The 14,648-nt window shown below is 42.3% G+C and overlaps 1 protein-coding gene across 10 annotated transcripts in view; it reads left to right on the top strand.

Moving 5' to 3' along the window:
- nup214 (nucleoporin 214) overlaps window positions 1-14,648 on the top strand; it is an 80,608-nt gene that overhangs the window by 13,076 nt on the left and 52,884 nt on the right. For all 10 annotated transcript variants that reach the window (XR_005051718.1, XR_005051715.1, XR_005051716.1 and 7 more), the window contains exons 11-13: window positions 8,090-8,248; window positions 8,400-8,889; window positions 12,676-12,815. Coding sequence is in view for 5 of the 10 variants with exons in the window: in XM_036977289.1 (XP_036833184.1) it covers window positions 8,090-8,248; window positions 8,400-8,889; window positions 12,676-12,815 (789 nt within the window). In the remaining 5 variants the exon portion in view is untranslated. The remainder of the gene's footprint in view (window positions 1-8,089; window positions 8,249-8,399; window positions 8,890-12,675; window positions 12,816-14,648) is intronic.

The following is a 14,648-nucleotide window of genomic DNA, read 5'->3' on the forward strand; positions in this document are numbered from 1 at the left end:
ACCGTTCATATCATCATCCATATACACTACCGTTCCTATATCATCATCCATGTTCACTACCGTTCCTATATCATCATCCATGTTCACTACCGTTCCTATATCATCATCCATGTTCACTACCGTTCCTATATCATCATCCATGTTCACTACCGTTCCTATATCATCATCCATGTTCACTACCGTTCCTATATCATCATCCATGTTCACTACCGTTCCTATATCATCATCCATGTTCACTACCGTTCCTATATCATCATCCATGTTCACTACCGTTCCTATATCATCATCCATGTTCACTACCGTTCCTATATCATCATCCATGTACACTACCGTTCATATATCATTGTCATCCATATACACTACTGCTGCTGCGCCTTCTTCACGACGCTGTCTGTGTGGGTGGACCAATTCAGTTTGTCCGTGATGTGTACGCCGAGGAACTTAACTTACTACCCTCTCCACTACTGTCCCGTCAATGTGGATAGGGGGGTGCTCCCTCTGCTGTTTCCTGAAGTCCACAATCATCTCCTTTGTTTTGTTGACATTGAGTGTGAGGTTATTTTCCTGACACCACACTCCGAGGGCCCTCACCTCCTCCCTGTAGGCCGTCTCGTTCTTGTTGGTAATCAAGCCTACCACTGTAGTGTCGTCCTCAAACTTGATGATTGAGTTGGAGGCGTGCATGGCCACGCAGTCGTGGGTGAACAGGGAGTACAGGAGAGGGCTCAGAACGCACCCTTGTGGGGCCCCAGTGTTGAGGATCAGCGGGGTGGAGATGTTGTTACCTACCCTCACCACCTGGGAGCGGCCCGTCAGGAAGTCCAGTACCCAGTTGCACAGGGCGGGGTCGAGACCCAGGGTCTCAAGCTTGATGATGAGTTTGGAGGGTACTATGGCGTTAAATGCTGAGCTGTAGTCGATGAACAACATTCTCACATAGGTATTCCTCTTGTCCAGATGGGTTAGGGCAGTGTGCTGTGTGGTTGCGATTGTGTCGTCTGTGGACTTATTTGGGCGGTAAACAAATTGGAGTGGGTCTAGGGTGTCAGGTAGGGTGGAGGTGATATGGTCCTTGACTAGTCTCTCAAAGCACTTCATGATGACGGAAGTGAGTGCTACGGGGCGGTAGTCGTTTAGCTCCGTTACCTTAGCTTTCTTGGGAACAGGGACAATGGTGGCCCTCTTGAAGCATGTGGGAACAGCAGACTGGGATAAGGGATGATTGAATATGTCCGTAAACACACCAGCCAGCTGGTCTGCGCATGCTTTGAGGACGCGGCTGGGGATGCCGTCTGGGCCGGCAGCCTTGCGAGTGTTAACACGTTTAAATGTTTTACTCACGTCGGCTGCAGTGAAGGAGAGTCCGCAGGTTTCGGTGGCACTGTATTGTCCTCAAAGCGGGCAAAAAAGTTATTTAGTCTGTCTGGGAGCAAGACATCCTGGTCTGCGACGGGGCTGGTTTTCTTTTTGTAATCGTGATTGACTATAGACACTGCCACATACCTCTTGTGTCTGAGCCGTTGAATTGCGACTCTACTTTGTCTCTATACTGACGCTTAGCTTGTTTGATTGCCTTGTGGAGGGAATAGCTACACTGTTTGTATTCGGTCATGTTTCCTGTCACCTTGCCCTGATTAAAAGCGGTGGTTCGCGCTTTCAGTTTCACGCGAATGCTGCCATCAATCCACAGTTTCTAGTTTGGGAATGTTTTAATCATTGCTATGGCTACGACATCGTCAATGCAATTTCTAATGAACTCGCTCACCGAATCAGCGCATTCGTCAATGTTGTTGTTGGACGCAATGCGGAACATATCCCAATCCACGTGATCGAAGCAGTCTTGAAGCGTGGAATCAGATTGGTCGGACCAGCGTTGAACAGACCTGAGCGCGGGAGCTTCTTGTTTTAGTTTCTGTCTGTAGGCTGGGAGCAACAAAATGGAGTCGTGGTCAGCTTTTCCGAAAGGGGGGCGGGGGGAGGGCCTTATATGCGTTGCGGAAGTTAGAATAACAATGATCCAGGGTTTTACCAGCCCTGGTTGCGCAATCGATATGCTGATACAATTTAGGAGTCTTGTTTTCAGATTAGCCGTGTTAAAATCCCCAGCTACAATGAATGCAGCCTCAGGATATGTGGTTTCCAGTTTACATAGGGTCAAATAAAGTTCGTTCAGGGCCATCGATGTGTCTGCTTGGGGGGGAATATATACGGCTGTGATTATAATCGAAGAGAATTCCCTTGGTAGATAATACGGTCGACATTTGATTGTGAGGAATTCTAAGTCAGGTGAACAGAAGGACTTGAGTTCCTGTATGTTGTTATGATCACACCACCTCTCATTAATCATAAGGCATAACCCCCCGCCCCTCTTCTTACCAGAAAGATGGTTGTTTCTGTCGGCGCGATGCGTGAAGAAACCAGCTGGCTGCACCGACTCCGATAGAGTCTCTCGAGTGAGCCATGTTTCCGTGAAGCAAAGAACGTTAGTCTCTGATGTCTCTCTGGAACGCTACCCGTGCTCGGATTTCATCAACCTTGTTTTCAAGAGACTGGACATTGGCGAGTAGTATGCTAGGGAGTGCTGCGTGATGTGCCCGTCTCCGGAGCCTGACCAGAAGACCGCTTCGTTTTGCCTCTTTTACGACGTCGTTGTTTTGGGTCGCTGGCTGGGATCCGATCCTTTGTCCTGGGTGGAAGGTAGAACACAGGATCCGCTTTGGGAAAGTCACATTAATGGTCGAAATGATGGTGAGTTGACGTTGCTTTTATATTCAGTAGTTCCTCCCGATTGTATGTAATGAAACCTAAGATTACCTGGGGTACCAATGTAAGAAATAACACGTAAAAAAAACAAAATACCGCATAGTTTCCTAGGAACATGAAGCGAGGCAGCCATCTCTGTCGGTGCTGGATGACGATTTATCATCATCCATATACACTACCGTTCATATATCATCATCCATATACACTACCGTTCATATATCATCATCCATATACACTACCGTTCATATATCATTGTCATCCATATACACTACCATTTATATATCATCCATATACACTACCGTTTATATATCATCCATATACACTACCGTTTATATATCATCCATACACACTACCGTTCATATATCATCATCCATAAGCACTACGGTTCATATATCATCATCCATATGCACTACCGTTCATATATCATTGTCATCCATATACACTACCGTTTATATAGCATTGTCATCCATATACACTACCGTTTATATATCATCCATACACACTACCGTTCATATATCATCATCCATAAGCACTACCGTTCATATATCATTGTCATCCATATACATTACCATTTATATATCATCATCCATATACACTACCGTTTATATAGCATTGTCATCCATATACACTACCGTTTATATATCATCCATACACACTACCGTTCATATATCATCATCCATAAGCACTACCGTTCATATATCATCATCCATATACACTACCGTTCATATATCATTGTCATCCATATACACTACCATTTATATATCATCCATATACACTACTGTTTATATATCATCCATATACACTACTGTTCATATCATCATCCATATACACTACTGTTCATATATCATCATCCATATACACTACCGTTCATATATCATCATCCATATACACTACCGTTCATATATCATTGTCATCCATATACACTACCATTTATATATCATCCATATACACTACCGTTCATATATCATCATCCATAAGCACTACCGTTCATATATCATCGTCCATATACACTACCGTTCATATATCATTGTCATCCATATACACTACCGTTTATATAGCATTGTCATCCATATACACTACCGTTCATATCATTGTCATCCATATACACTACCGTTCATATATCATCGTCATCCATATACACTACTGTTCATATATCATCATCCATATACACTACTGTTCATATATCATTGTCATCCATATACACTACCGTTCATATATCATTGTCATCCATATGCACTACTGTTCATATATCATCATCCACACACACTACCGTTCATATATCATCGTCATCCATATACACTACCATTCACTACCGTTCATATATCTTTGGCATCCATATACACTACCGTTTATATATCATCCATATTCACTACCGTTCATATATCATCGTCATCCATACACACTACCATTCATATATCATCATCCATATACACTACCGTTCATATATCATCGTCATCCATATAGACTACCTTTCACTACCGTTCATATATCATCATCCATATACACTACTGTTCATATATCATCATCCATATACACTACCGTTCATATCATCATCCATATACACTACCATTCATATATCATCATCCATATACACTACCGTTCATATATCATCATCCATATACACTACCGTTCATATATCATTGTCATCCATATACACTACCATTTATATATCATCCATATACACTACCGTTCATATCATCATCCATATACACTACCGTTCATATATCATCATCCATGTTCACTACCGTTCCTATATCATCTTCCATATACACTACCGTTCAAAAGTTTGGGGTCACTTAGAAATGTCCTTGTTTTTGAAAGAAAAGCACATTTTTTGTTCATTAAAATAACATCAAATTGATCATAAATACGGTGTAGATATTGTTCATGTTGTAAATGACTATTGTAGCTGGAAACGGCAGATAAAAAAAATAAATCTATATAGACATTGAGGCCAATTTGTTTAGCAACCATCACTCCTGTGTTCCAATGGCACGTTGTGTTAGCTAATCCAAGTTTATCATTTTAAAAGGCTAATTGATAATTAGAAAATCCTTTTGCAATTATGTTAGCACAGCTGAAAACTGTTGTCCTGATATAAAGAAGCAATAAAACTGGCCTTTAGACTAGTTGAGTATCTGGAGCATCAGTATTTGTGGGTTTGATTACAAGCTCCAAATGGCCAGAAACGAATACCTTTCTTCTGAAACTTGTCAGTCTATTCTTGTTCAGAGAAATGAAAGCTATTCCATGTGAGAAATTGCCAAGAAACTGAAGATCTTGTACAACTCTGTGTACTACTCCCTTCACAGAACAGCGCAAACTGGCTCTAACCAGAATAGAAAGAGTGGGAGGCTCCGGTGCACAACTGAGCAAGAGTACAAGTACATTAGTGTCTAGTTTGAGAAACAGACGCCTAACAAGTCCTCAACTGGCAGCTTCATTAAATCGTACCTGCAAAAAACACCAGTCTCAACGTCAACAGTGAAGAGGCGACTCCAGGATGCTGACCTTCTAGGCAGACCAAGATCTTTATTTTAGTCTGGGACAGCCCTACAACCATGGCAGGACAAGTTATAGTGGAGTACTCTTGTGATGGTTAGTGTCTATCAATTCCCCATGACATATATCACCAGTAGTAGCCTACATTTACCGTTAATTCCCATAATTTCTAAACCAAACAAACATTGTAGATATGGTAATTTCTCTTCATGCATTCAATATTAAGAGTATACAAAACATTAAGGACACCTGCTCTTTCCATGACAGACTGACCAAGTGAATCCTGGTGAAAGCTATGATCCCTTATTGATGTAACCTGTTCAATTTTCTTCAATCAGTGTAGATGAAGGGGAATAAGGAAGGATTTTTAAGCCTTAAGACAATTGTATTCAGACCCTTTACTCAGTACTTTGTTGAAGCACCTTTGGCAGCGATTACAGCCTCAAGTCTTCTTGGGTATGACGCTACAAGCTTGGCACACCTGTATTTGATGAGTTTCTCCCATTCTTCTCTGCAGAACCTCTCAAGCTCTGTCAAGTTGAATGGGGAGTGTCGCTGCACAGCTAATTTCAGGTCTCCAGAGATGTTTGATCAGGTTCAAGTCTGGGCTCTGGCTGAGCCACTCAAGGACATTCAGAGACTTGTCCCGAAGTTACTCCTGCGTTGTCTTGTCTGTGTGATTAGGGTCGTTGTCCTGTTGGAAGGGAACCTTCGTCCCAGTCTGAGGTCCTGAGCAGGTTTTCATCAAGGATCTCTCTCTACTTTGCTCCATTGATCTTTCCCTTGATCCTGACTAGTCTCCAAGTCTCTGCCGTTGAAAAACATCCCCACAGCATGATGCTGTCACCACCATGCTTCACGGTAGGAATGGTGCCAGGTTTCTTCCAGATGTGATGCTTGGCATTCAGGTCAGAGTTCAAGAGAATCTTGTTTCTCATGGTCAGAGTCCTTTAGGTGCCTTTTGGCAAACTCCAAGCAGGCTGTCATGTGCCTTTTACTTAGGAGTGGCTTCCGTCTGGCCACTCTACCATAAAGGCCTGATTGGTGCAATGCTGCAGTGATGGTTGTCCTTCTGGACAGTTCTCCCATCCCCACAGAGGAACTTTGGAGCTTTGTCAGTGACCATCAGGTTCTTGGTCACTTCCCTGACCAAGGCCCTTCTCCCCCGATTGTTCAGTTTGGCTGGGCGGCCAGCTCTAGGAAGAGTCTTCCATTTTAAGAATGATGGAGGCCACTGTGTTCTTGGGGACCTTCAATGTTGAGGACATTTTTTGGTACCCTTCCCCAAATCTGTACCTCGACACAATCCTGTCTCGGAGCTCTACGGACAATTCCCTCGACCTCATGGCTTGGTTTTTGCTCTGTTTTTGCTCTGACGTGCACTAGCAACTGGGGGACCTTATATAGACTGGTGTGTGCCTTTCCAAATCATTTCTTGTCAATTGAATTTACCACAGGTGGACTCCAATCAAGTTGTAGAAACATCTCAAGGATGATCAGTGGAAACACCTGATCTCAATTTAGAGTCTCATAGCAAAGTGTCTGAATACTTATGTAAATGAGGTATTTCTGTTTTCTTTTCTTAAAACTTGTTTACGCTTTGTCGTAATGGGGTATTGTGTGTAGATTGATGATAAAAAAAATTTTTAGACCAATTTTAGAATAAGGCTGTAAATGTAACAAAATGTGGAAAAAGTCAAGGTGTCTGAATGCTTTCTGAAAGCACTGTATAGTTGATTTTATTAAAACACATAGGGTTTGTCTATATATGGAAAAAATATACATTTTAAAATTTCTACCAATCGATTGGTCGAAAGAAAACACTACTCTCGTCTGTGAAGTTTTTTTTTAATGCAATGTTCTGCTCCTCAGTGTCAGTCAGTAGCATTTGGTATGCGACGCTGGTTTGCACATTTTTTTTGGCAGCTTTTTGGCAGCTGTCAGATGAATAGTGATAAGCTACTGTCTACTGTCTCGGTATCTACTGGTATTTGGTATTTGATGTTGCTGTCTGGGCTCCCTGCTTAAAAGACCAGCAAACCAAACTATCAATTTGAGTAGCATTTTTAAATGATTGTATTCTGATCAAACCCTGTCTCGAGAGACCTAGGCTGTATTGGATAGAAAGAGAGGGGGTGGAGACCCACGTTCATTACAATGACTCGGACGAATGAGAGAACATCAACAAACAACAGAACCAGACAAGCATGTCTGAGAATGCTGATGAGGTTTACCTTGAGCTTTACAAACTGTTGTTCTCTCTCTGGAGAGCAGTCTCACGCAAGCAGACTCATTATTTGTCTCATCACACTGGCTTTAGTGCTGGTTTTTCTCCAAGTGCTCTGGGCTTTGTTTCTTACTAAGAACTCAAGGTCTCTCACGTCTCACAGCAATATAGCAATTCATATGCTCTGTCCTTGTACTTGTCTCAGCTTTTGTTAATGTCCTGGGTACTTGTGTGTGGGTGTGCATCTTCCATGAGCTTCAGTGTGTGTGTGTGTCTGTCTGGCTGTTTGTGTGTTTCTCTCTTACTACCAATAGTTATACTTAGTTAGTTATACTGGGCGGCAGGGTAGCCTAGTGGTTAGAGCGTTGGACTAGTAACTGGAAGGTTGCAAGTTCAAACCCCCGAGCTGACGAGGTACAAATCTGTCGTTCTACCCACTGTTCCTAGGCCATCATTGAAAATAATGATTTGTTCTTAACTGACTTGCCTAGTTAAATAAAGGTAAAATAAAAACATATATATATATATATATATATATATATATATATAAACAAAATACTGTACTTGATGTCTCTCTTTCCCGCTATGTCACTACAGCCGATGAGAAGACTTTGCCCCCGGCGCCCACTCTGTTGCTGCTGTCTACAGACGGAGTGCTGTGCCCCTTTTCACTGCTCAACTTCAACCCTGGGGTCAAGCAGCTGGTCGCTGCCCCCACCAGCCTGGCCCTGGACGGAGAGAGACTGCCCCCTGCAGGTCTGGATGACCTCCAGCTTTTTCACATTTAATATTGTGTATTTTTTATCTCACTGAATACATTTGTCTTATGAAACTTGCAATACCTAAAGTATTTATAATAGTGTTTTGATAGGATCCACTAAAAGCAGCTCTCCTCTCTGCATTGCAGGATCTGCAGCTCCCCCACCCCCTTACCCTACCTCCTCTCTCCCATCAGCCCCGGCGGCGTTCCCTCCGCTCCGCCTTCCCTTGGCCACCACACCAAACCCTCCTCCCCCTGTCTCCTCCCCTGCCTCTGTTTCACTGTTCACTGCAGCCCCAGCTCCAGCCTCCTCATCCGGCTTCTCGTTCTCCATGCCCCCCTCTTCCACTGCTCCCCCCGCCTTCTTTCTGGGGGGCTCTACGGCCTTCAGCGCGAGCGCAGCCTTGGGCACCTCGGGTAGCTTCTCCTTCTCCTCCAAGCCCCTGACAGAGACCCCAGCCGCAGCTTCGGCCTTCTCCGTCAGTGCCCCCAAACTTCCAGTGGTCGAAATGGCTCCAGTTCCGGCCCCCACTCCAAAGCCCATCCCCCAGCGCCTGGCCACCGCCTCCCCCATCATGGTGCTCCGAGGCACCCCCGAGCCAACCACTCCCGCTGTGAAGATGAACCTCAATGACAGGTGAGAGGTTGATATAAGTACCTGAATAACTTTGACTGTTTACATTTCACTTAGATCAGGTATGGGCAACTGACGGCCCCCCTTTTGTAGGCTTGCGGACCAATTTCAACTCTATTAAAAACAACTCCGTTAGGGCCTCAACTTACTGTTGAGAGTTCGAGTAATAGAATACACAAGGTGCAGTTTTGAAATTTGTTTGTGCACCAGCAGTAACTTAATTAGCCCATGTCGGCAAATTTGTTTTATTTAATTTGTTATTTACTTATTTATTTACTGTTAAGTTAGTCTAGTGGCCCGCTATCTAAACTTGTAGTAAGCATGGATGAATTACCGACTGGGGTGGGGCCCATTGATCATCACTTATCATCCACCCTATGGCAAAATGTGTAGATTTGCATGAAATTAGTTATCAAATTGCTAAATCTTCTCTCCGCCCCATCGCAAAAAATCTTTCAAATATACTTTTTATCCTCTTTGATGTCATGAGGAGTGTCACAGAAATGTTTTGTTCGCTAGGTGGTGGGGGGGCTGAATTTGGTATTTTATTAGGATCCAAAGGAGCAGCTACTCTTCCTGGGGTCCACACAAAACATGAAGCATGACATAATACAAAACATTAATACACAAGCACAGCTCAAGGACAGAACTACATTAACAAAAGTGTAAAGGCACACAGCCTACATGTCAGTACATACACACAAACTATCTAGGTCAAATAGGGGAGAGGCGTTGTGAGGTGTTGCTTTATCTGTTTTTGAAACAAGGTTTGCTGTTTATTTGGGCAGTATAAGATGGAATGGAGTTCCATGCAATAATGACTCTAATATGTACGCTTTTTGAATTTGTTCTGGATTTGGGGACTGTGAAAAGACTCCTGGTGGCATGTCTGGTGGGGTAAGTGTGTGTGTCAGAGCTGTTTATAAGTAGACTATGCAAACAATTTGGGATTTTCAACACATTTAATGTTTCTTATTAAAAGAAGTGATGCAGTCAGTCTTGTATTTATATCAGCCCTCTGATTACAATGAAGAGCAAGACGTGCCACTCTGTTCTGGGCCAGCTGGAGCTTAACTACGCCAGCATTTGACCACATGACTGGACACTAATCAAGAAAAGACAAAACTACAGTCTGCAGAACTTGCTTTTTGGAGTATGGTGTCAAAAAAGCAGAGCATCTCTTTTTATTACGGACAGACCTCTCCTTTTACAACCATATGTTTTGACCTTGACAGTTTACAATCTAAGATAATGGCAAGTAATTTAGTCTCAACTTGTTCATCAGCCACACTGTTCATTACCATATTCAGCTGAGGTTTAGAACTTAGGGAATTGATTTGTACCAAATACAATGCTCTTAGTTTTAGAGATGTTCAAGACCAGTTCATTACTGGCCACCCATTCCAAAACAGACTGCAGCTCTTTGTTAAGGGTTTCAATTACTTCATTAGCTGTGATTTCAGATGTGTATATGGTTGAACATCAGCATACATGGACACACATGTTGTTTTAATGCCAGTGGCAGGTCATTGGTAAAAATAGAAAAGAGTAGAGGGCCTAGAGAGCTGCCCTGCGGTACACCACACTTTACATGTTTGGTATTAGAGAAGCTTCCATTAAAGAAAACCCTTTGAGTTATATTTTGTAGATTGCCATATCCTGGATTCAGAGCTGAGGTTGAAAAGCATAAAACACACGTTTTTTTCAACAACAGGTTATGGTCAATAATATCAAAGGCTGCACTGAAATCGAACAGTACAGCTCCCACAATCTTATTATCAATTTCTTTCAACAAAACATCTGCCATTTGTGTCAATGCAGTACATGTTGAGTGCCCTTTATTAGCATACTGAACGTCTGTTCTTCATTTGTTAACCTGTTGATCCTACTTGAGACGCAGACGTCTCAAGTAGGCACCTGGAAATGCAAATGCGCTACGCTAAATGCTAAATGTACTCGTTAAAACTCAAACGTTCATTAAAACACACACACAGGGTATTGAATTAAAGCTACACTCGTTGTGAATCTAGCCTATTATCTGATAGCATGCAACACCCCAAAATGCCTGAAGGCGACGTAAACAAAATAATTAGCGTAGCCGGCGCTACACAAATAGCAGAAATAAAATATAAAACATTCATTACCTTTGACGAGCTTCTTTCTTGGCACTCCTATATGCCCCATAAACATCACTATTGGGTCTTTTTTTCGATTAAATCGGTCCATATATACCCAAAATAGCCATCTATGGAAACTGTGTAATTCAGAAAAAAACATTGTTTCAAAACGTTGCGTCCTTTTTTTAAATTAAAAAAGGCGACGATAAACTTTCACAAAACACTTCGAAATACTTTTGTAATCCAACTTTAGGTATTAGTAAACGTTTATAATCTATCAAAATGATCACGGGGCGATGTGTATTCAATAGCTCCACGTCTTGAAATCATGGTCGGAAATCTCTCCTCCAAAACATCCTGTTGGAGACCGGAAGAAATGGAATCCCTTTCCTTTGTTTTACCAAGAAATAATTCTCAGGAAAATGACGACAATGGTGACATCGTGTGGAAGCTGTAGGAATTGCATCCTTAGTCCTATTTGGTGTCCTTTAAACAATACATGCAAGTGGCGCATGAATATTATTTTCAGCTTTCAGTGACCAGTTTTTCTTGCGCTTTTCGATGAAACACACGCTCTGTTATAGTCACAGCTGTGATTTAACCAGTTTTAGAAACTTCAGAGTGTTTTCTATCCACACATACTAATCATATGCATATACTATATTCCTGGCATGAGTAGCAGGACGCTGAAATGTTGCGCATTTTTAACAGAATGTTCGAAAAATGAGAGGGTAGACTTAACAGGTTAACAGAGAAATAGCATTGTATTTGTTAAAAAAAAAAAGAGTTTGCTAAGAGCTGGCAGCAAACTTATAGGTCTGCTGTTAGAACCAGTAAAGGCCCCTTTACCACTCTTGTGTAGCGGCATTACTTTGGCTTCCCTCCAGGCCTGAGGATGAAGACTTTCCTCTAGGCTCAGATTAAAGATATGACAGATAGGAGTGGATATAGAGTCAGCTACCATCCTCAGTAGCTTTCCATCTAAGTTGTCAACGCCAGGAGGTTTGTCATTATTGATCGATAACAATAATTTTTCCACCTCCCACACTAACTTTACAAAATTCAAACTTGCAATGCTTGTTTTTTTTATGCATGAATACGATGGCTCACTGTTTGCCCACTTTGCCAATGAAATAATCATTAAATTAATTGGCAACATCAAATGGTTTTTTGTTTGGGCCTGATTCGATGAAAGAAGGAGTTCAATTTCTCTTTCTGCCCATCATTTCATTTAAAGTGCTCAAGTTTTTTCCCATCATTCTTTATATCATTGATCTTGGCTTCATGATACAGTTTCTTCTTCTTTTTGTTGAGTTTAGTCACATCTTTTCTCAATTTGCAGTAAGTCACCCAGCCAGACTTATTTTCTGCTTCTTTTGCCCCATCTCTTTCAACCATACAGTTTTTCATTTCTTGATCAATCCATGGAGCCTTAACCCTTCTAACAGTCAGTTTCTTAACAGGTGCATGTTTATCAATAATTGGAAGAAGCAATTTCATAAATTCATCAAGTGCAGCGTCTGGATGTGGGTACGCAGACCCACGAGCCACTGCCGGCCCCTCATGATGAGTTCTGTGTTTTATGGCCCCTACCCCCATCAAAGTTGCCCATCCCTGACTTAGATGTTTGTTGGCTGGCTTAGCTAGATATGCTTATGTTTCTGTCCCTCAGATTCCTGGCAGTAGACACCCTTGCTGCAGCTCCGGCCTCCCAGCCCTTCTCCTTCAACTCCACACCCAAAGCTGCCTTCTCTGAGCCCAGCAGCCATTCCGCTCCTCTGCCCATAGTCACCAAGTCTGCAGCCATGCCAGGTAAGGAGAATAATAAGCTTTGTTTATACAGCATAATTCGTACAGTGCCTTCAGAAAGTATTCATACCCCTTGACTTATTCCACAGCCTGAATTCAAAATGGATTAAATATAAACATGTTTTCACCCATATACACACAACACCCCATAATGACAAAGTGAAAACATGTTTTTTTTAGAAATGTTAGCAAATTTATTGAAAATTAAATGTAATTTACATAAGTATTCACACCCCTGAGTCAATACTTTGTATGAGTACATTTGGCAGTGATTACAGCTTTGAGTTGTCTTGGGTATGTCTATCAGCTTTGCACATCTGGATTTGGGGACTTTCTCCCATTTTTTTCCCTTGCAGATTTCCTCAAGCTCTGTTGAGTTCGATAGGGAGCTGCGGTGAACAGCAATCTTCAATTATTTCCGTAGATTTTCAATGGGATTCAAGTCCGGGCTTTGGCTGGGTCACTCAAGGTCTTTCACATTCTTGTTCTGAAGCCATTCCAGTGTTGCTTCGGCTGTATGCTTGAGGTCATTGTCCAGTTGGAACATAGATCTACGCCCCCGGTCATTTTTACACTGAAGCAGGTTCTCATCAAGGATTTGGCTCTATTCACTGTTCCCTCTATCCTTACCAGTCTCCCAGTGCCTGCCGCTGAAAAGCATCCCATAGCACGATGCTGCCACCACCATGATTCACGATAGGGATGGTGTTAGACAGGTGATGAGCAGTGACAGGTTATCTCCAGAAATAGAGCTTTGTATTCAGGCCAAATAGTTTATAAAAAATCTCATCAGACCACAGAATCTTTGGCCTTATGCTCTTAGTCTTTCACATGCCTTTTTGAAAACTTCAGGTATGCTGTCATGTGCATTTTTCTCAGGAGTGGCTTCTGTCCGGCCACTCTCCCATAAAGCCCAAAATGGTGAAGTGCTGTAGAGACTCTTGTCCTACTGGCAGGTTCTCCCATCTCTGCCAAGGATAGCTGTAGTTCTGTCAGAGTGGTCATTGGGTTCTTGGTCACCTCCATGCCCAAGGTCGTTCTTGCCTGGTTGCTCAGTTTGGTCGGATGGCCATCTCTAGGCAGAGTCTGGGTAGTTCCATATTTTCAATCTCCCAATGCTAAAGAACACTGTGCTCTTGGAAACTTTCAACACTCTAGAAATTGTTTCATAACTGTCCCCAGATATGCCTCATTGCAATTCTACCTTGATGATCTACGCACAATTCCCCTGACCTCATGGCTTGGTTTTTGCCCTGACATGCACTGTCAACTGTGGGACCTTATATAGACAGGTGTGTGCCTTTCCAAATCATGTCCAGTTAATTGAATTGTCAGGTAGACTCCAAATTGTAGAAACATCTCAAGGCTGATCAAATGAAATGGCATGCACCTGGGCTCAGTTTGGAGTGTTATAGTGTTGAAGTCGGAAGTTTACATACACTTAGGTTGGAGTCATTAAAACTTGTTTTTCAACCACTCCACAAATTTCTTGTTAACAAACTATAGTTTTGGCAAGTCTGTTAGGACATCTACTTTGTGCATGACACAAGTCATTTTTCCAACAATTGTTTACAAACATATTTCACTTACAACTCACTGTATCACAATTCCAGTGGGTCAGAAGTTTACATACACTAAGTTGACTGCCATTAAACAGTTTGAAAATTCCAGAAAATGATGCCATGGCTTTAGAAGCTTCTGGTAGGCTAATTGACATAATTTGAGTCAATTGGAGGTGTACCTGTGGATGTATTTCAAGGCCTACCTTCAAACTCAGTGCCTCGTTCCTGAAGGTACCACGTTCATCTGTACAAACAATAGTACGCAAGTATAAAC

This window comes from Oncorhynchus mykiss, chromosome 5 (genome assembly GCF_013265735.2).
Source record: "Oncorhynchus mykiss isolate Arlee chromosome 5, USDA_OmykA_1.1, whole genome shotgun sequence".
NCBI lineage: Eukaryota > Metazoa > Chordata > Actinopteri > Salmoniformes > Salmonidae > Oncorhynchus > Oncorhynchus mykiss.